Genomic DNA, 21811 nt, shown 5'->3' on the forward strand with positions numbered 1-21811 from the left:
CTGTATCGCTGCTGTGTTTCTGGGTCCACGTGGATGTCACCTAACCGGAACGCTGGCTCCGCACCAGGCCTCTTCTCCCTTCTCGTTTCCCTCCGAGCACCCGCACACATCCTCCTCGTCACCCTACCCTGCCTTGTCCGCGGCCTTTCTGGACCCTTGCTGCCCTTCTCACCCAACTTCTCTTATCAGAGCCCCTCCCACACCCGTGGCTCGTGCGCCCCTCATAACCTGCGGTCACTGTCTGCCTGCTTCACTCCCAGGACGCTTTCTCTCACGTCCGGTCTCATTTGGACGCTGTCGCTTGGTCTCAACTCTGACCCACGCACGCACAGCTCTGCCATCCACTCACCCATAGGTAATAGTAATCACTCACAGAAAATCAGGCAGGCAAATCATCTTAAGATGTACAAAAACATGAGTAAGTAATTTATAATACTGAAATGAGGAAAGGTTTTCTGGTGATGACACCAAATCCAGATTTCTTAAAAATGAATGTTAAGACTACCAACGGAGAAGGCAATGGCAAGCCACTCCAGTACTCTTGCCTAGAAAATCCCATGGATGGAGGAGCCTGGTGGGCTGCAGTCCATGGGGTCGCTACAAGTTGGACGAGACTGAGCGACTTCACTTTCACTTTTCACTTTCACACAATGAAGAGGGCAATGGCAACCCACTCCAGTGTTCTTGCTTGGAGAATCCAGGGGACGGCAGAGCCTGGTGGGCTGCCGTCTATGGGGTCACACAGAGTCGGACACGACTGAATCGACTTAGCAGCAGCAGCAGCAGCAAGACTACTGAAGTTAAACTTTTGTGTAGTATTAAGAAAAAATGATTTTGTAAAGACAAACTAGGAAAACATCTACCACTCAAGACAGTCTAACTTCCCTAAGGTAGAAAGGTGGCTATAACTCACAGAGGTCAAACAAGCCGGTAACAAAATGGTGAGACAGGAATGAGCAGCACCCCCAAAAGAGGTGCTGGTATCAGTTCAGTTCAGTCGCTCAGTCGTGTCTGACTCTTTGTGACCCCATGAACCGCAGCATGCCAGGCCTCCCTGTCCATCACCAACTCCTGGACTCCACCCAAACCCATGTCCATCGAGTCGGTGATACCATCCAACCATCTCATCCTCTGTCATCCCCTTATCCTGCCTTCAATCTTTCCCAGCATCAGGGTCTTTTCAAATGAGTCAGCTCTTCACATCAGGTGGCCAAAGTACTGGAGTTTCAGCTTCAACATCAGTCCTTCTAATGAACACCCAGGACTGATCTCCTTTAGGATGGACTGGTTGGATTTCCTTGCAGTCCAAGGGACTCTCAAGAGTCTTCTCCAATACCACAGTTCAAAAGCATCAGGTGCTGGTATAAATACCAATAAACCCAAATATTGCTAAAATTTTAAAAGAAGCAATTATGTAATCTATTTTTGCTGCTCAGACTTGCAATTTTAAAAATTAATATGGAGGGGGATTGGCAAGCAGGTAGTAGGTACTTTTGTTATCAATGAAATGACATATTGATAAAAACTTTTCAGCAGGCTACATTAGCAATGTGTTAACATGTTAAGCATCTCCACTCTGACCCAACAACTCTACTACCAGGAACACATCCTGAGTAGGTCTCAGCGGGACAGAGGAGCGGGACCAGCATTTGCCGTGGGCAACAACCCAGTGCTTGTCACTAGGAGCCAGGACGCAATGGGGGGGCAGCTACATCCTGGAATGGTGCTGATGGAGAGTGAGGCACAGCCATGTCACACGTCTGAGACACATGGGTGAGTGAGCAGGCAGGCTGCACAATGTGAGCAGAATGTTCACGTTTTGTAAAAGAAAAGTAGGTTGACATAGTCAAACAGAAGGCAATATACTGAATATTCATCAAGCTGCTAGCAGTGGTGAACTGAGAGAGGTGGGGACCAGAACACTTGCACTTTATAAATTACACACACACATACACACCTTTTTAATGAGCTTATATTAGTCTAATAAGCAGAAAAATACAAGTAAAAACAACAAATCATGGTTAGTAAAGCGTTCCATAATTATTTTTAAATTTTTTAACATAGTGGATGATGGGTATAGCTCTGATTAGTCCGTCCTTATTCATAGACAGTGATGAATCCGAGTAAGCAGCAGGTCCACTGTTACGGATCAACGGCATCATAAGAGCTTTCACTTGGTCGTAACTTCCTCTCCAAACTCTGCTGCTCGCGTCCAGGCATAGTGTGACGGTAAGAGCTCACCCGGCCAGGTGTGTGTCAGAAACCACGTCGGCGGCTGGGACGCCAGGCACCTGAGCAGACAGAGCCACTGCAGGAAGCAGAGGCAGCCCTGGGTCACCCAGCTGTGCCAGGCCAGTGCCTCTGAAGACAGTTCACTGACTTCGTGTTCCCCTCAAACCTGAGGTGTACAAAGGGAGCCAAGACGCTCACCCCGGGAGAGGGTGGAATTCCTCTACAGAGAACAGAGGGAAAGCAATCAGCAGGGACACCAGTGGATCCGCGGAGGGCCCAGGCTGCTCCTCTGTTGTTGCTTCAGGGCCTGGAGGCAGTCTGAACACCCCTGGCCAGAAAACAGGCAGTGGCTCCTGCAGCCGGCGGTTACCAATAGTGACCACATTATTATAAAGATGGGGGAAACTGGCTTCAAAAAGGGATGGGAGGAAAAGGACTCAATTTTCCAAAATTCAGATTTTTTTCTTCTACCTTCCTGAATAATTTGGGTAATTTTTGTCAAGTCCAAACGTAATTTCAGATGAGGTAGGCAGTTTGTCTACTCGTGCCGTCATCCTCGCGGGACGGTCAGGCTGCGCCATGGAAGCACTCGTGTCCCGGGCGGGGCCGGCACAGCGACTGCAGGAGCTTCTCAGTTGGCTATTTTCTCAATCTCGTCCAAGTCATCCGTGTCCAGTCTTTCTATTTTCTTATCTGAGGGAAGAGAGGCGGGTTCAGAGAGAGCCCCGCACAGATCACAGGGGACGCAGGCAGGGGAGGGGCAGCAGGCGGGGAGGACCCGGGGCTCCCTGGGACATGCCCGCCCCTGCTGCAGGCCTCCCTGAGCCCCCAAGGCGCCCGGGACTGGGCAGGCACACGGGCCCGAGCGCTCCGGGTGCAGGGAGAACCTCCTGTCTTGGGGAAGGGCCTCTCGGGGCCATGGCGACACCCGCTCCCGGCTCCCCACCCGCCCCCGCGACCTGGCCCCAGCAGGGGGCTCTCCCGGGACTCACTGAAATGCTCCTGGATTCTGTTCAGGATGTTCATGCTGTGCTTGCTGTCCACCATGTTCACGGCCAGGCCCCGCTTGCCAAAGCGGCCGGTGCGCCCGATCCGGTGCAGGTAGGTCTCATTGTCCGGGTTCCCATCCTTGTCCACGGGGAGGTCAAAGTTGATGACGACAGACACCTGTTCCACATCGATACCTGCGTGAGGGAAAAGTTGGACGGGAGTGAGGACGGGAGACAGAAATCGCCGCCGCCCAGTCACGCCCACCCTCACCAAGCTCAAGCGGAAGGCAGGGTCTGCGACAGGCCAGCTCTAGGGTTGGGACACGGGCAGGTGGCAGAACCCAGAGGGAGAGGACGGGACCGTCCCGGTGCTGGCCGAATTCCGGCATCAGTCAGACAGCCTCTGCTGGATCCGAGGATCTGGAGAAGCAGCTGATGCGGCACTGGGGCCACAAGAGCAGGCGCCGTCCTCGGCCACCAGCCAGGACTCCCGGCTTCTGTGGACTTTCTCCTCCGCTGAGGGAGCCCCACAGGCTGGCCCACAAAACAGCGTCTCCCCCAAATCATCACAGGCTCCCACACATGAGGATCTCTCTGCTGCCCCGAGCCTGGTGGGCCAGGACCCAGTCTCTGCTCACCGCGGGCACACACGTTGGTGGTGACCAGAACCTTCTCTTTGCCCTCTCGGAAGCGCTCAATCACTGCAGCCCTCTGCTCCACCACCATTTCACCGCTCAGCAGAGCCACCTGGTGGCCTTCTTTTGAGAGCTCCGCGGCCAGCCAGCTAGCTGTTTTGCGGGTCTGGAAGCAAGAAAATGTTTGAGCAATGAAGGTACCTTAAGAGAATATTTTTGATCTGGAAGACCACTGAACCTTAGCAGTTAAGAGTTAAATGTCCTAAAATTGTTAACATGATGTGGTATAAAGGAAGTCACCTGGGTGATAAGTCTTAGAAAATATTTAACCTTGATATAACCACAAGGGGGAAAAACTCAGAGACATCTAAAGACTAATTACTAGCTTGGCTGGACTCTTCAAGATGTCCATGTCATGAAAGGTGGAAAAACTGTTCTCTATTAAGGGAGTCTCAAGAGACACAACACTAAATCCAACAATCTCTACTGGCTCTTAGGCTTAACAGCAGCAACCAAAAAAGGCCATTTCAGTGTACATGGGGAAGGTGGCATACAGATGGACTTCAGAGGGGCGGCATCGTGAAAGGTGTGAGAGTGGTGCTGTGCTCGTGCAGGACCACATCTCATTCTTAGGAAGCGTTTAGGTGGGAAATGTCCTGATATCTACAACTGACTTTAAAGTCAGCAGAAAGAAAAAGTACGGACAGCCCTACACAAAAGCTTATGGGCAGAGCCAATGTGGCTAAATGCTGACACCAGGGAAAGGGCATAACAGTCCTCATTTCATATTGTTTTCATCTTTTCTGTGGGCTTCAAAGTTTCAGTCTGAGTTTGGGAGAAGGATGCCACTCTTGACAATTTTTAAAAAAAATTTACAAGTATTCCAATAATAGAGTAAGAGCTGTGTTATTCTTATATCCCATAACAGCATTTTGATGCTTTCTTTGGTGATCTTATACATTCCTGAAAAATTACACTAGCCACTATAAATGGGGTCTATCCTTCCAATTTCTAAGTGTTTGCAGTTTGAGACTGGAAAACTACTTATTTTAATTTTCTAGCCAGTCATCCTGTTTAGTTTCTTATTTTCCCTACAAATATCGGTTTTATTCACTTGGGCTTTCTAATGGCATTTAAGTTCAGGAGACACTATGCTTAGACTATAGATAAACCTCAGAACACTATGAAGAAACTGTTCCTTCCATCTTCACAAACCATTTTTCTTCCAGTCCCAGGGAAGGAACCTGGTCCCCTACATGGAGTTCCTCCCCCGCCCCCCTACCCTGCAGGCAGCCTGCTGCTGCTGCTGCTACTCACATGGCAGAAGATCATGGCTTGAGCAATGGTGATGGCCCCGTAGATATTACACAAGGCCTGGAACTTCTCGTCTCTGCTGTTGCACAGGACGTAATACTGCTTGATGGTGTCCAGTGTCTCCTCCTCACGCTTCAGTTTGATGATGTTCGGGTCGGGCACCACTTTCTGGGCAAATTTCCAGACAGAGTCTTCAAAGGTGGCAGAGAAAAGCAGCATCTGGCAGTTCCTGGGCAGCATCCTGCAAGGGGAGGCCCTGGTGTCCAGCATGACCCTGACCCGGGCTTTCCCCGGAAAGACCAGGGCACAGCCTCCCCAGGCCTAATGACCTGTGTTCCCAGGAAGGGGCAGCGAGGAGCAGCTGTGGGGAGGAAGGGGGAGCAGACGTGGGGCAGAGACGGCTGACAGAGAGTCCCTGAGTCTCCCTCCTTAACCCGGGCAGGGGGCGTGCTCAGCGCTGACATGGAAATAAATGGCCCATCAAACAAAAGCCCCTGAGAGCTGCAAAGAGCCTGGCAGGGGCAAGAAGGGGAGTGTGAGGGAACAGGAGCAGGAACTGCAGGTCGGGAGCCGAGAAGGCCCTCCTGGCTTGAGGCCCTACCTCTGGATGCGGATGCTCTGATCTTGGTGGCCCTGAGTGGCTATCATCACGTCAGCCTCGTCCAGGACAAACACCTTGATCTTCTTGGGGTCGATGAACTTGAGCTTGGAGCACCAGTCCAGAACGGTCCCCGGGGTGCCAATGACAATGTGCTCACTGATTTTCTGACCTCTTTCCACTGTGGAGACAAGATGTGTTCTGTGGGCATTTTTATCTAAAACTTTTGGGTTCTTCTGCTATAAAACAGCCATGATGACACCTGTCTCAGTGCACTGTGGTTGGGAATAACTCATACAGTGAATCTTCCATGCATGTTAGTTTCCTTTACCTACCTCCTCCTATAATTTCCCATCATCCAGCTCTCTCTCTTTAGCATTACTCTTATTCTTTTATATCATCCCTTTACTCATGCTTCACTGATTTCCTTATAAATTGGTAGTTTTGAGTCCTGGGATTCTGGCCCAGTGATTTTTTTGCCTTGTTGCTAAGTCACTTCAGTCGTGTCCGACTCTGTGCAACCCCACAGATGGCAGCCCACCAGGCTCCCCCATCCCTGGGATTCTCCAGGCAAGTACACTGGAGTGGGTTGCCATTTCCTTCTCCATTCTAATTGTGTAGACGGTTTTCCTAAATACAAATTCTATTAGGGAAAAAAAAAAAATCACAACAGCACATTACTCTCCAACTACAGCTCGTAGGAGCTGAAACCGCTTTATTCATCTATCAAAATTATTACTGCATGGGACTTACCTGGTGGTCCAGTGGTTAAGACCCCATGCTTCCACCACAGGGGGCAGAGGTTCAAGACCCTGGTTGGGGAAGTAAGAACCTGCATGCCTTGTGTCAACTGTCACCCGCTGCACCCCCCTCCTCCCAAGAAGAAATTTAGAACACTAAAAAAAAATTGACTACTGCCTGTAGCCTTTGACCAGAACTTGCACTATTAGGAATCAATCCTGTATGCATATGTGCGTGGGCCTGTGCTTAGTCACTCAGTTGTGTCCGACTCTTGCAACCCCACGGACTGTAGCCCGCCGGGCTCCTCTGTCCATGGGATTCTCCAGGCAAGAATACTGGGGTGGGTTGCCATTTCCTTCTCCACGGGTGCTCTAGGAAGGAGAACCAAATGGTTGAAGGGTATGGGAGAAAGAAAAGTTTCTACCATATACCCTTTTTAATTTTGAAACACGTGAATGTTTTTAACTTAAATTTTAAAAACAAAATTTAAAATTTGAGAAGGGGACTCTGGTTAGGAATACATCAACTCCACTGTAAGAGTTTTAAGTGAACTCAACACACTGTGATTTGCACTGGACACTGCTGATCAGTCTACACTGAATTTTTAAAAAATGATACATTAAGTATTTATTAATATATTTAATATATAATTAATACAGAGTAATACATTAATCCTTCACACACAGTGAGGTCCCCTGTTATTATAAAACGATCTAGAGGAGACCCACGCTGTCACAAGGTCCACACAGTGAGGTCCCATTATTATAAAACGATCTAGAGGAGACCCACGCTATCACAAGGTCCACACAGTGAGGTCCCCTGTTATTATAAAACGATCTAGAGGAGACCCACGCTGTCACAAGGTCCCAGTACACCATGCTTAGTTGTGCCGGTCAGTTTGAGATATCAAACACACAGAGATACCGAGCCTAATAAGTTCTGGCTAAAGTGCTGTTGCTGCACGCTGAAACATGATGCTTTTCTCCAGGAAAAGGCCTTGTGTGATCATTTGTGTGTGAACTGTACTAGCCATTTTTGTTCGTTGACTGACAAACTATAGAAAATTAAGTAGGGAATCTAATACACACTTTCTCAGAAATGAACAAGGAGAGCCTGACTTTTCAGTGAAAAAATCGACTGTTATTTGCTGTCATGGTAACACTTAAAGTGTGAGAAAATTAGAATTTTGGAAAACTTGTAGTGTTGCTGTAAACTTGAGAGTTTCTCTGTATGTAAACTCCTCTGAATTGTTTGGTGGTGATATTAATGTATTTTAAATGCTATTTAAAATTCTGTATAATGACATATGTCAACATTCTCAGCGAAACTCGGTAAGACATTTGGTATTTTCCAAATGACCAAGGTGTAATGTTAGAAAAGTATTATTGCACAAAAGATGCATTCAAAGTGCAAGGGAGACCAAGGGATTTTAATGTAACAGTATGAAGAGGTCATTAATATGATTTCAAATATCACATGGCAATTATCTTTTACATAATTACCACTTGGGTTTTGGTATGGCATCCTAAAAACAGTATCTGAAATTATAAGAAAGGCTAGATTTTCTTCAAGTACTTAGGGCCCTCAACAATGTTTAAGAGTGTAAGAGTCGAAAGGTTTAAGAATCAGTGCTCGAGGTGATTATAAATGGCTAAATTGAAGGGATGTCCCTCTTCTCTTTTCTAGGTAATGCCCACTGCTTCCTGAAGCAAGTGTGCCTGTGTATACTCCCCTGCAGCACGTGAGCGTCCCAGTCCTACATCTTGGCCAACACTTGGTTTATCAGATTCCCTCATTTCTACCATCTGAGAGGCATATAGTGGTTTCAACCAATGTTTCCCTGATGACTAATGAAGCTATTCGTCTTTTCCCATTGACCATCCATCTGAATTCCTTCTTTAGTGAGGGGTCTGTTCACCTGGGCCTCTTTTGTCCATTTTCCTATTAGAATGACTACTTTTTTCTAGTTGATTTGTAGTTTTATATATTCTGATAACTTCCCCATTACCAATTTTCTACCTGTCCTCCTATTTTAACCACATTCTCTACATTCTGCGGAAAAAAGAATCGGTGGGAGGATTTCTGATTTGGTAAGAACTGTACATGCTCTTAGATCACTGTTACTAAAGCTGTTTACTGAGGAAAGGGATCGGATCTAACCTACCATCCTCCCTGCTTACTCTCTTGGAGGCAGCTTTCAGAACTCTGGATGCTGAATTCAAACCTTGCCTCCTCAGGGAAACACTCCACACTTTAAGAACCCCATGACTCAGGCAGGGATTTTTTTTTAACAACTTAAAATCTTATTTTAAGAGTGGAAAGAATTATTAAGAAATGGGCAAGTAAATAAATAAATAAAATAAATTTGCTGAAATCCATGCTGGGCTCCAAGGTCAGACTGAACCAGAAAGTTGAATATCATCACCTCATCTTCAAAATTCAAACACCCCACCCGCTGCCTGAGCTCACGACCTGGGTCTTGCCCTTTTATACTCACATTTATTGCCTCGAACAGCATAAGCAAGCTTTAGTTCTGGATGAAATTTGCCCATTTGTTCAATCACTTTTCCTGTTTGAAGCGCCAGCTCATACGTCGGGGAGAGGCACAGACACTAACGGGCAGATCACAGGAGATGAGTTTAGAAAAGCCTCGTGGTAGCAGATAGCAGGTTCTAGAGCAACAGGAACCCTGGTATCAGTACCACCTGAACAGTGTGGGGAGCCCCGTCCTCATCAACCAGGCCTGCGTGTCAGCTGTAGGCGGAAGCCTTCAGCAGGGAGGCCTGGCTTGGCAGATGCTGTCAGAAGCCATGTTTAAGGCTGCTGCTTTGAATCAACTCTACCCATGGAAGGGCCTGTTGTGCCCTTGGGCTTTGCCTGAGCAACAGTCTGAGGCATCAGAAGCATTCAGATTCCACCAGGGATGCCCTTGTCAGCCACCCCCCCCCACCAGATGGCGCTGCCCTTCCAGAGCCCCCAAGACCCCCTCACCTGCGGGTACCTCTCTGCTGGCTCCACCCGGCTGAGCATGGCCAGGACAAAGGCAGCCGTTTTACCAGTACCCGACTGCGACTGGGCAATCAGGTTCTGCGGGCTGGATCCAGGAGGAACAGAGATGAGGATAACATTGGTTAGAAACAATCAAGTGTCCAAGTGTTCTTTCTGGGCGGTAGGAAAAGGCATTTTCCCCTCATTCAGGTTTTCTGCCTTGAGCACAATGATAATTTTTTTATATGTTGTTAAAAAAAAAACTGCTTAAATATTAAGGGAAATGATGATTATTTTAGATGGGATCACATTCGAGACTCTAGTGCAGCTAGAGTTCCCTAGTTTTATACCCCAAGAGGCCAATGGGAATTCAGACCGCAGAGTAAGATCTGGGCAAATCTTACTGCATGATGTGTCTTCAGGACTCGGCTCCTTCTGTGTGCTCCCTTTTCTCACCTTTATGGAAAATGTGAGATACTAAGTCAGATGCTTCAGAGGAAACTTTCATATTTCACTTCATGTAATTCAGTGTCATGGGAACAGGTAGCATTTTCTTCATTAAAAAAGAAAAATAATATAGTTGAATGAAAAAAGTTGCTATGTAAAGTATGATACCATTTATCTAAGGTTTAAAAATATGCCAACTACTCTTTAGATCCTTAGGGAAACATACGTATGTACTAAAAGGAGAAACAACGCCCCACTTCCGTGATGCGCTCTTGGGTCGGGGAGGGGGCTGTGAGTGGAGAGGGTCACAAGGGGACTACATCTGTCAACTAGGTTAATGATGCTTTATTTCTCAGCAGGATGCATTACAGAAATGTTCCTGGTATGTTTCCTGATACTTTTTTGAAGGCCTCAAAATTTTCAAAATTATTTTAAAAAGTGTTTAAAATGGCACTGACTTTATCAGTTTTTATTAAGTGCAAAAGGCAGAAACTGTGTTGAATTGCACCCGACTCTCTCGCCACCATCCTAGCTGTTTCCCTGAAGAAGCTTGTTGCTCCCAACAGCTCATCTTATGCTCAGGAACACTACACTCTTGGTGGGAGATGTGAAACCCCATCCTGGAGACGTGTACCAGGGTCTGTATACTTACGGCTCAGCAAGCATCATGGGTAATGCGTTCTCTTGTATCTTGGATGGCCGATTGAAGCCCATGGCATAGACTCCCTGGAGAAGCTGTGGTTTCCTAGGAGGCCAGGGAGAGAGAGGATGGTTCCTAGTTCCTGCAACTGTTTTAAAGACCTAAGATTTTATTTTTCCCTATATCTAGCAAAGAGTGATACTTTCTATCTCTGTCAGACATATTTTCCTGTGCCTTAAAAAATACGAACTAAAAACAAACCAACATCTTTCCCTACTAAATCTTGATCTGAAACTATTATGCAATTTATAAAATCCGGGGTAGTTTCCTTTTTTAAGAGAAATTCATCTTTCAGTAGACCCACAAATTTGATTGGCCTGGATACTGTAAGAATGGTTCCTATTAATTCATAGTATAAAATGAATTATGAAAGATATCTAAAAGCAAACACTGCTTACTGTATCGCTAAGATACAGAAGTCCTTTAGGGAATGAGACTTCGGTTCATTTCTCAGTGCGGGTGCTCCACTGAGCCACAGTCATGCTGTGTTCCATGGGCCTTCCAAAAAAGCCAGCTGCACAATTGAGGGGTAAGGAAATCAATTCAGCCAGCTTCTAGTAGATAGGTAAAGGAAGTTCAGCTATCGTACTGAACTTTACAACTGCTCAGATTTACTATGTCTAGTCAAAATCAAGACTAGAAAACTTCTTATATAAGTAGCTACACAACAAATATCAATTAAAGCTGTTCTTATAGCACATCTGTAATAAGCTCTCTGCTACTTCTAAACTGACAGGATGTTTAACAAAAATCACACCAGATTATTATTAAAGAAACATCAAAACAAGGCAAGAATGTTCTCTAAGCCTTCCTTAGAGTTCAACTGGCTCTCTAAAAGGCAGTTCTTCTGGCCTCTGGTGGTTCTCAGACACAAAGAACTTTGAAAATTAACGTACTTTCATTTGGAAGAAAAGGCTGTGAGGCTTGACAGGTTCTGATTTAGTTGCCAAGGAAACAAAGTCACTACTGAAAGAGGACTCAAGTGATCCAGGAACTTTCAGTGGCTCATTATTTTCCTTTTATTTTGCATATCTTTTCAGTACAAAATAGACCAAGTATATAGGTGGCCTAGGTTTTATTCTTTGTTTCGTTTGGCTGCTGCTGCTATGTCGCTTCAGTCGTATCCGACTCTGTGCGACCCCATAGACGGCAGCCCACCAGGCCTCCCGTCCCTGGGAGTCTCCAGGCAAGAACACTGGAGTGGGTTGCCATTTCCTTCTCCAATGCAGGAAAGTGAAAAGCGAAAGTGAAGTCGCTCAGTCGTGTCCAACTCTAGCGACCCCATGGACTGCAGCCCACCAGGCTCCTCCACCCGTGGGATTTTCCAGGCAAGAGTACTGGAGTGGGGTGCCATTGTAAATCAGAAAGAACTTGCCTTTTCAGAGGCCAATTCATCACTGGTTGACCCGAGAGCTCCAGTCCTTTAAATGAAAGACCACTGATACTAGGAAAGACATCGAGCTGCTCTGACAGAATTTATGAAGAGAAGCAGAGATGACAAATTTACTGAAAAAAGCCCTTGACAGAGAAAATACACATGGAAAAGTATAATTTCCTGGGGGAAAAAAAGGGCACACTTTAAAAATCTTATTCTTAGCTATTGCTTCATTAACACCTTGATTTGGTTTCTAGTTAGTTCTCTGACTCTAAGTGTGTACGTGTGGGCAATGAACAAGACAAAGAATCCATTCATACCACCACTTTCTTATTCACCAGCTGTTCTGTCTATGATTTGGGTGCTGGCAAGCAGCAAGAACAGTAGCTACATCTTGTATTACTCATAATACCCAGCAGTGTCATGTACATAAACCAATGACCCATAAATGCCTCTTTACTAACTTACTGAAGGGAATGGAAAACTTGGCGTGACGTTACGCAATTCTCTGTGTTTCGAGGAAGGACATGTTAGGAGTCATTCTCAGCACAGTGCCATAAATGTACACACTTAAGGCTTGATCCTGGGTTCCGGATTTTTGGAAAAAATTCTGTAACAATGAAGGCTGATTTTCACTATAGTTACAGGGAATCCTGCACAGGCTTTTGGACAGATTTTATAAAAGTAGATAAACTTTTCTTAACACTGTAAACCCTATAGTCTAACAAAAGGGCTTACCTAATAAGAAATGTTCCTGACATCCAGAAATCACCTGTCAGCCAATATTTTATTGAAAGTTCTAAGAGCATAAAAGAAAAGAGACTTTCAGCTATGATGAATAAATCTGTGGCATTTTAAATTCTCTAAGGAGGAAAACTGGGTTGCCAAGAGACAAGGGTGGAGGGAGACCATCACTTTTTCATACTTTTAAACTTTTGAATCATGTGAATTATTAACTAGTCAAAGAAAGTAAATATATATTAAGATCTTTTTAAAAAGGGGAAAGGAAAATTCCCACAAGGTCTCTGAGATACTAAGTCTTACAAAAGAAGAACTAGCAAGGATCAGTTGTTCAAAGGAACAGATACTCACAGCCGAAGCTCCTCGAAGGACTTGACTGAGTAGAGCGGGGAGTTGGGGTCCCGCTGCAGAACCTCCACTTGGTTGGTGTTATCGACAAGGTTGCTTCTGATCAGCTTGTTGAGTAAGGACTGGGCGGCTCTGTCCTCTGTAGGAAAACACCAACAGATCTTCCTCGTACTCATCAGGCAAACCCCGTGTCTGCACCCACCCCTGGATAGCCCAGCAAGGTGGGAGAAAAATACAATCACACCAACAAGCCTCACTTTAACTCCTGATCCCTAGATGCAAGTGGGCTGAGTCGCTGGGCAAGTCTTTGTTTCTATACACCACCCCCCGTTCACTTGTCTCCTTTCTTCAGTTTCTGAACTCTCCACTTTCTCACTGCCCCGAGAAGTAAACCTAATCAGAAGCACCGCCACACACTGTGGTGACAACCCACACATCCACCTGTGTTTGTGGGCGTCCTCTACCTTCGCTGCTATTACCTGTGGATGGACAGTTATGCTCCTGACCCCATCCCGTCCTGTGGACAAGGACATTTCTCCCAGCAGTGACCTTTCTCTCCTGCATTCTGTTTCTCCCTCTACTACATCATTCCCCCCAGCATGTGTACACGTTTTGCCATCTCTCATCATAAATCTTCCTCCTTTATCCTACATGCCCATCCACTTACTGCCCAAATTCTCTGCTCCCCTTTATGGAGCATTCCCTCACAGGGCTGTCTATACTTAGGTCTCCACTTCCTGTTCTCCCCAGAGTGCACACTTAGAGGTTTTTTCATTAAATCTCCCCACTTGACTTCAATAGCCCCTTGTCAAACTCATCAATGACTTCTACGTTCTAAATCAACTGAGTAGCCAATTTTTAGTTCTGTTAACTTATTACTTATACATGACTCCCTACCTTTGAAACACTTCCTTCTTCTGGTCTCTGGGACACCACCCTCTATTGGTTCTATCTCACTGACTATTCTCAATCTCCTTGGCTGAATCCCCTTCATTTCCTCAATCTTATAACTCACAGTGCCTCTGGCTCCAGAGAGGCAAGTCCTAGGTGACAGGGTTTCAAAGATTAGTTACCTTTCTCTTCTTCATCTGTTTTCTCTGGAGTGGCATTGGTTTTGATAACACCTACACAAGAAAACAGTTATCGTAATCAGAAAGGCAAATATCAAATCCATTCAAAAGGTGGGACAATATAAATATCAGACCTTATTTAAGTGATCAAAATGTAAATAGTTGGGTTTCTTTATGTTTAATGGATTTTTATTCTAAGTTTAGTGCATAAGAAAATTCAAATTTCTAGAAATGTTGGTTGACTTCAGAGTGATGTCACCTCTGACTTCCTTAACCTAATTTAAAATATACCATTAAGTTAGTACACACAATGAGATGTAAGAAAGAAAATAAAGGCATTAAAAATTAAAAAGAAGTAAAATGATCACTTTTTGTAGAATATGTGATTGTAAACTTGCATGACTAAGACTATTAACTTAAAAATGACAACAAAATAAATAAATGGAAAACAGTAGCTTTTATAAATACAGATATTACTGAAGAGATGCTATTTATAATAGCAACTAAAAGATAAAATACTGCATCTAGAAATAAAGCTAGCAGAAAATACATGAAGAAAAACTTTACTAAAACTCATAAACTGATGCAAAGAGATAAAGCTGAAAAGCCTATAAATAAATTAAAATGTAACTCTAAGATATTCAATTAACCCAAAGGAAAGCAGGAAAAGAGGCAGAGAAACAAAATATGAGGGGAAAAACAGAAAATAAATGGTAAAATTGCTAACCTAAACCTAACTGCATCAATAATTACCTTAAATGTAAATGGATAAAATACTCCCATTAAATGACAGAGGAAAAAAAAAGACAGTGATTATTAGAATGGGTTAAAAAAAGCAAGATCCAACTGTTAGCTGTTTATAAGAGGCACACTTTATTTTTTGCTTTTAATTGAGGTACAGTTGATTTTACAATATTGTATTAGTTTCAGGTATGCAACATGATTCAAAATTTTTATAGATTATACTCCTACAAGAGGCACTTAAATATAAAGACACAGTGCTAATGAGGTGGATGAAACTTGAGCCTATTATACAGAGTGAAGTAAGCCAAAAAGAAAAACACCAATACAGTATACTAATGCACATATATGGAATTTAGAAAGATGGTAACAATAACTCTGTATGCGAGACAACAAAAGAGACACAGATGTATAGAACAGTCTTTTGGACTCTGTGGGAGAAGGCGAGGGTGGGATGATTTGGGAGAATGGCATTGAAACATGTATATTATCATACGTGAAACGAATCACCAGTCCAGGTTCGACGCATGATACAGGGTGCTCCAGGCTCATGCTCTGGGATGGCCCAGAGGGATGGGATGGGGAGGGAGGTGGGAGGTGGGTTCAGGATGGGGAACACATGTATACCCATGGAGGATTCATGTCAGTGTATGGTAAAACCAATACAATATTGTAAAGTAAATAAATAAATAAATAAAACTGAGATTAAAAAATAAATTCTTAAAAAAAAAAACAAAAAGACACAAATAAGTTGAAAGTCAGGGGATGGAAAGAGATGCAACCTGTAAGCATATGAAGGCTGGATTAGCTCAGGTAATGCAGATTTCAAGAACAAAATCATCACCAAAGATAAAGGAGGATAGTTTTATTTTCAATTAAAAAAATAATTTTATTTATTTATGTATTTATTTATTTGGGGGGACTGTGCTGGGGCTTTGCCGCTGTGCCGGCTTTTCTCCAGTATCAGCAAGCCAGGGCAACTCTCTAAGTGTGGCGCATGGGCTTCTCTCTGCCGTGGCTTGTCCTGTGCAGAGCACAGCTTCTGGGGCACGCAGGCTTCCGCAGCTGCAGCATGCGGGCTCAGCAGTTTCGGCTCCTGGGCTCTAGAGTCCCAGGCTCAGTAGTTACGGTACACGGGCTTAGCTGCTCCACACCATGTGGACTCTTCCCAGATTAGGGATCAAACCTGGGTCTCCTGCATTGGCAGGTGGATTCTTTATCATTGAGCCACCTGGGAAGCCCAAATAGGGATATTTCTAAAAAAAGGATCCATTCATCAGGACCACATAAATGTGAATGTACCTAGCGACAGATCTGTAAAACACAGGAGGCCAAAACTGACAAAATTAAAGGGAGAAATAGACTACTCCACAATTACAGTTGGAAATTTTAATACCTCTCTTTCAACAACTGAAAGAACTGGACCAAAAAGCAAACAAACAAAAAACAGTCAAGACACAGAAGATCTGAGCAACACTATCAACAAAGACTCAGCACAGCTAGCTAGGTAAATTTTTGTTTTTAATCTGGAAAAGTAATGTATCCTCATCAGTCATGAAAACTGTCAGGCAGGCAGAATAGGAAACAGGAGTCCAGAATGGTGGTGGCTAAAAGACAAGGAAGGGGAAAGCCCGAGAACACAGAACAAAGGAAGGTCCGAGGCCCTGAGTGAGGACCTCAGGTAGGACAAACAGCACTCCTGGCTGGCCCAATTTATACAGGGCAGACCCAGGGGGAGGGAAAGACATATAAAAAGAGGAGCCAAAGGGCCAGGGGTCTCCCCGCCTCCCCCGCCGCATGCTTGCATTCCCCGACTCTTCACTTTGCGTGTTTGGGTCTGCATGCCCTCACGCCTCGAGGATGGATTTTCCTGCTATTTTCTAAATAAAATAAAGCTGTAGCACGGAGCTGTAACACTGATCTGTCTAAGAGCTATAACACGGTCTGTCCAAGACCCGAGAGCTATGACACGCCGAGGGCTCTAACGTCCGTCGCTTCAAATTTTTGTTGAGACGAGACAGAACCGAGGAGAATACACTTGCCTGACAAAACTTAATTTACTGGCTCTCAAAGCTGGTGCTGACATCTGCCAAAGGTGCTAAGTGAAAGCTCTCTTTCCACGTTGCAGCTAAGAGTACAAAGCGGAAGCACACATGTAGATTGTAGTTACTTGTGACTCACCATTGGTATCTGGTTTGACTTTTTCTTCCTTAATCTGCAAATTACTCATCTGAATGGGAATGAAAAGAAACACTTAAGAGCAGAGACACCTGATAACAGAATACCATGAGTTACAATTGACTGTTAAACATCGGGTTTGAACTTCAAGGGTTCACTTATTCAAGGATAAATGCTACAGTACTACTCAACCCATGGCTGGTTGAATGTGGGGCCACATATATGGAGGTGCAATGTTATTTGGGGACTTTCAACTGCAGCGTGGGTTGGGGGCTCATAACCCCCAAATTGTTCACCGGTCAATTACATTTATCAAGCTAATGTACTTAAGTCTAAATGGTAAAATACAAGGGGTCTTACCCAACCATTGGGAAGCAGTGTTTTAAAACATTTATTTACACCAGCCACTCAAGAAACAGAATGGACAAAACCAGATACGAGTATGTTTAGGTCTATATTTGTATTATTCATAGGGTTGTAGGTTAAAATAGATTTGAAACCAATTCTCAGTAACTGTCTTTAGGGAATACCTGATGCTGAAAACTAGTTTTAAACTCGAGTACAAACCATAACCTTTACAATACTTTTTTATTTATTTGTGGTAACTGTCAGTTTTACACCCCTGTTCTGATTCTGCCTGAACTCCAGTGCCAAATCTCCAAATGCTTCATGGGTACTGTATACACAGGACTTAACACAGCAGGTCTGACTGCTAGCCTTCAGAAAGCCAGCTTGGAAAGCTGAACCCTGGCAGGCTTCTGGGAGCCTGGATGATGAGAAGGTTCCCACCATTCCCAAAACTGCTGAAGGGTTCACTAACTATGTTTCTAAAAAAATATGAGGTTTATGATAACAGCTGCTTTCCTTCCAGGAGTCTGGAATTTTGGTACCTGTGAGGCAAAGAATGACCATGTGGCAGGACCCCAATAAAAACCCTGAGCATAGTCTCTAAGGAGCTTCTTTGACAACACTTTTTGTGTGTCGTTACTGACTGTGGCTAGAGGAATTAAGCAGGAATAAAATGGAGCTTCTGACTCCTCTAGGAGAGGATTGTTGCAAGCTTGAGACTGGTTTCCTCTGGCCTTTTCCACATGGCCTTTTCCTTTTGCTAATTTTGCTTTTCATTGCAATAAATCACAGCTGTGAGTACAGTTACATGCAGAGTCCTGTGAGTCCTCTGAGGCAACCACTGAATTTGGACACCTCTTGGTGACTCGCAGCACAGGTACTTACCAAGTTGTCTCCTTATTTCAAATTCAGAACTGGCAAACCTGTACTCATCACCCTACACATCAAATCTGCTGTTCCTCCCACTCCCCTAAACCTGTTATTCAGTTCAGTTCAGTCGCCGCTCAGTCGTGTCTGACTCTTTGCGACCCCATGAATCGCAGCACGCCAGACTCCCTGTCCATCACCAACTCCCGGAGTTCACTCAGATTCACGTCCATCGAGTCAGTGATGCCATCCAGCCATCTCATCCTCTGTCGTCCCCTTCTTCTCCTGCCCCCAATCCCTCCTAGCATCAGAGTCTTTTCCAATGAGTCAACTCTTCACATGAGGTGGCCAAAGTACTGGAGTTTCAGCTTTAGCATCATTCCTTCCAAATAAATCCCAGCACTTTATTAATACCACCTTGTGGGATCCAGGTTGAAAACCGTAATCTATGCTTTATCTCTCTTCTCTTCTTTTTCCTAAATCTTTTGTTGTTGTTGTTTAGTTGCTAAGTTATGTTCAACTCTAGTGTGACCCCCATGGACTGTAGCCTGCCAGGCTCCTCTGTCCATAGGATTTCCAACAAGAATACTGGAGTGGGTTGCCATTTCCTTCTCCAGAAGATCTTCCCAACCCAGGGATCAAACCCCCATCTCCTGCATTGGCAGGCCGATTCTTTACCAGTAAGCTACCATGGAAGCCATCTAAATCTTTATACCTTCACAATTATCTCTTAAATCCATCCCTTCACCTACACTTTCACCATTCAATGCAGGCCGTCTATCTCTGGACTATTAGAGTAATTTCCACACTGATCTTTTCTTTAGACACCACTCCTAATATAGTCTATTCTCTGTAATCCAATAATTCTTGCTAGTCCTCAGATCTCATCTTGTCAGTATGCTTAAAATTGCCCAAATAAAGCCTCTCCTCTGTAAGTTCTTTGTTAAGGTCTAAAATACACTCTCTATTTTCAACACTGCTCCTACTACAACCCAATAACCTTACGCTGCAGCAAAAATTATTCTGATTCCTATTCTCTGTACAAGTCCAGCACTTTGGTACATTCTGTTCTAAAATGCTGTTCGCCTTCATCTTACTTACAGTTACTGTAATATACAGTTACTGTAATATCCAGCACAAATATAAACTTCTTCACAAGGAATTTCCCTGACTTTCTTACTCATAAACATCGTCTTCCCACTCAGAATTCACTTCTAACGTGACTCTAACCATTTTCACAACAATTCCCACCAGTTAGCCTTCTTAACTTGACCATAAAGCTTCTTCCTATACTTCCCTGGATTTAGTTCATTTCAACTACCTGCTGAGAAACTGACAATCTTTCCAAAGCAATAAATGGTGACTGGAAAAGAGTTGTAATTTAGGCATTAAAAGGTTACATAAGACTTCAGACTACAAAAAGCAACACAAAGAAAGAACCCCCATATTCTTAAAATCAATAATTCATTACCACCAAATCAACATACCTTAAAGAGGTAAGAACAGAGAGTCACAGTTTACACTATGATTACCTTCCCGTTAAATGGATCTTCATTAATTAAAGAACCAATGATGAAATTAAGTGTCACTTTAAACACCGATGAAACAATTTGTAGTGCCTCCCGCAACGTTTGCAACATACTGAAACACTAAATATAAACCTGAATCCGTTATTCTGCGGAGTGATACAAACTGCCAACAATGTTAAGCAGGCATCTAAAAATTGGTAAAATAAGAGTAACATAGAATCACTCAGAAAACAGATGAAAAAGAGAATCAGCACTGTTCCTTTCCTTAAAATCCCCACTGAGAAGGAGGTGCAACGTAGGAAAGACAGTACACAGAGCAAGTACAGGATAAAGCCTTTAACTGGCTCGCATCAAAGGAAAAGGCTCCATACTGGCCTCTTTCGCCTTAGCCGCAAATCAGGGCTAAGAGACTCCCCGCAGCAAACCTTCGGGGTGTGCAGGCCCCGGGTCTGCCCAACCCAGACAGCTCCGCGGACCACAAGCAGTGTCAGTTTGGGCCCTCCTACTACGCTCGCCCCGCCTGGAGCTGAAGCCACTGACCGACTTGACAGCCGCTTCCTGCTCGTCCACTGCCAGGGCCCACGAGTCGGTGGCCATGGTCCTGGCGAGGAAGGCCGACTCGGGAAACACACACAGCAGCTAGCGCAGCAACACAAGCCCCGGCCCGGCTGCAGGCGCCAGACCCACAATCACGCGGGCCGGAAGCGGCGGTTCGCGAAGATGACGTCAGTTCCCTTACGTCACCACTCCGCGCCGCGGGCTTTGCCCCGCCCCTCTTGCGCCCTCTCGTCTTTTCCGCTGACTGCCTCAGGAGCGGCCTCGTCGTGCCTTAAAATCCGTAAGTTCTGTGGAGTGAAACTCCACGCCCTCACTTTTCTGTCTCACGTCACATTGCAGAAACCTCAGTCTATTTTTAAGTTTGTCACATCCTGTAGTGTGTGCCTCTCTGAGCTGTAAGGCTTTGCACAAAGGAAAGTCCCAGAAGAAAACTGTGTGGTGCCAGTTTCTGCTGTTACGAACGCGGTGACATGCAAGACAGCAAAACCCGGCGCGACACCGAAAGCCCTTCAGCCCCCGTAATTCCACCACAAAGCAAGCGAACAAAAAACACGCACAGCATTTGCTTTTTCTTCTGGGTCCTTCTAGTTTCTGTCCATAAACACAGGTGTTTTATATAGTCCTAAACAAAATACATGTACAGTTTTAAATTTGACTTTTTATACGGCTAAGAATTTTTAAACGTCACAACTACCCACTTAATGTTATTATAGTCTGTCAATCTCATATGAGGTAAATTACCTAAGTCCCCGTTCTCCTCCTTAGGGATATAAGTTGTTTTGCATGTTTTATTATTAGTTGATAACACTTCAAGGAGCATTTCTATACCATCAAAATTATCTTAATTTGTTTGCTTCTAATTTACTTTTTGTCTCTCCCCATTAAAATACTAACTCTTCAGACAACAGCAAAGATTTTATCTGTCTTAATCTCCGCTGATTAATGAGCCTAGAAAAGTGTATGACGCATGGTAGATTCTCATTAGTTTTTAATGTATGACTGAATAGACTAACAAAGATTTTAGTTCAAAATATATTACTCTAGAGCACATTTCTAATCATTGCAATATTTATGTCAAAATGTGTGAACGATCTGACCGGTTTATAAGGGAATAAATACTAAGCACAAGAAATCTTTACTTATTAAGGAAAAGCAAATCAAAGTCACAGTGAGATACAACTGCACACTGGCTACAATGACTAAAATTAAAGATTGACCCACTATGTGTTGGTAAAGTTGCTGAGTGTTAAAGAAAAAAAATATTCCGTGACGCTTGTTAATGATGATAAGGCAAACTTTATTCAGGACCATTGCCATAAGCATAAGGATGACTGCAATGGAATTTTCAGCAGAGGAGAAATATTGGGCTCAATTCCAAATATAGCATGGGCAAGTGGAAATTCATAGTCAAG

The 21811-nt window shown here is 44.4% G+C and overlaps 2 protein-coding genes across 8 annotated transcripts in view; one reads left to right on the forward strand and one right to left on the reverse strand.

Moving 5' to 3' along the window:
* Nucleotides 1-1956: 1956 nt before the first annotated feature.
* Nucleotides 1957-20547, reverse strand: DDX19A (DEAD-box helicase 19A). 3 transcript variants are annotated; one of them, NM_001034571.2, is made up of 12 exons: nucleotides 20382-20547; nucleotides 17101-17149; nucleotides 14182-14232; nucleotides 13112-13247; nucleotides 10597-10689; nucleotides 9501-9603; nucleotides 9007-9121; nucleotides 5772-5949; nucleotides 5174-5411; nucleotides 3860-4022; nucleotides 3225-3416; nucleotides 1957-2925 (listed from the first exon to the last, which is right to left on the reverse strand). In NM_001034571.2, exons 1-12 carry the CDS (start codon nucleotides 20436-20438, stop codon nucleotides 2864-2866), a joined length of 1437 nt encoding a protein of 478 aa, NP_001029743.1. In that variant the 5' UTR covers nucleotides 20439-20547; the 3' UTR covers nucleotides 1957-2863. The 3 variants fall into 3 exon arrangements, with proteins under 3 accessions (NP_001029743.1, XP_005218416.1, XP_005218417.1); XM_005218359.5 differs by lacking the exons at nucleotides 14182-14232; nucleotides 17101-17149; nucleotides 20382-20547 and adding an exon at nucleotides 12758-12818 and having other exon boundaries at nucleotides 13112-13201; XM_005218360.5 differs by lacking the exons at nucleotides 13112-13247; nucleotides 14182-14232; nucleotides 17101-17149; nucleotides 20382-20547 and adding an exon at nucleotides 12488-12718.
* Nucleotides 20548-20629: 82 nt separating this feature from the next.
* The window catches only part of AARS1 (alanyl-tRNA synthetase 1), a 59509-nt gene continuing 58327 nt past the window's right edge, over nucleotides 20630-21811 (forward strand). For all 5 annotated transcript variants that reach the window (XM_059876625.1, XM_059876627.1, XM_059876630.1 and 2 more), the window contains exon 1: nucleotides 20630-20679. The gene's annotated coding sequence lies outside the window, so the exon portion shown is untranslated. The remainder of the gene's footprint in view (nucleotides 20680-21811) is intronic.

This window comes from Bos taurus, chromosome 18, assembly GCF_002263795.3.
Source record: "Bos taurus isolate L1 Dominette 01449 registration number 42190680 breed Hereford chromosome 18, ARS-UCD2.0, whole genome shotgun sequence".
NCBI classification, from domain to species: Eukaryota; Metazoa; Chordata; class Mammalia; order Artiodactyla; family Bovidae; genus Bos; species Bos taurus.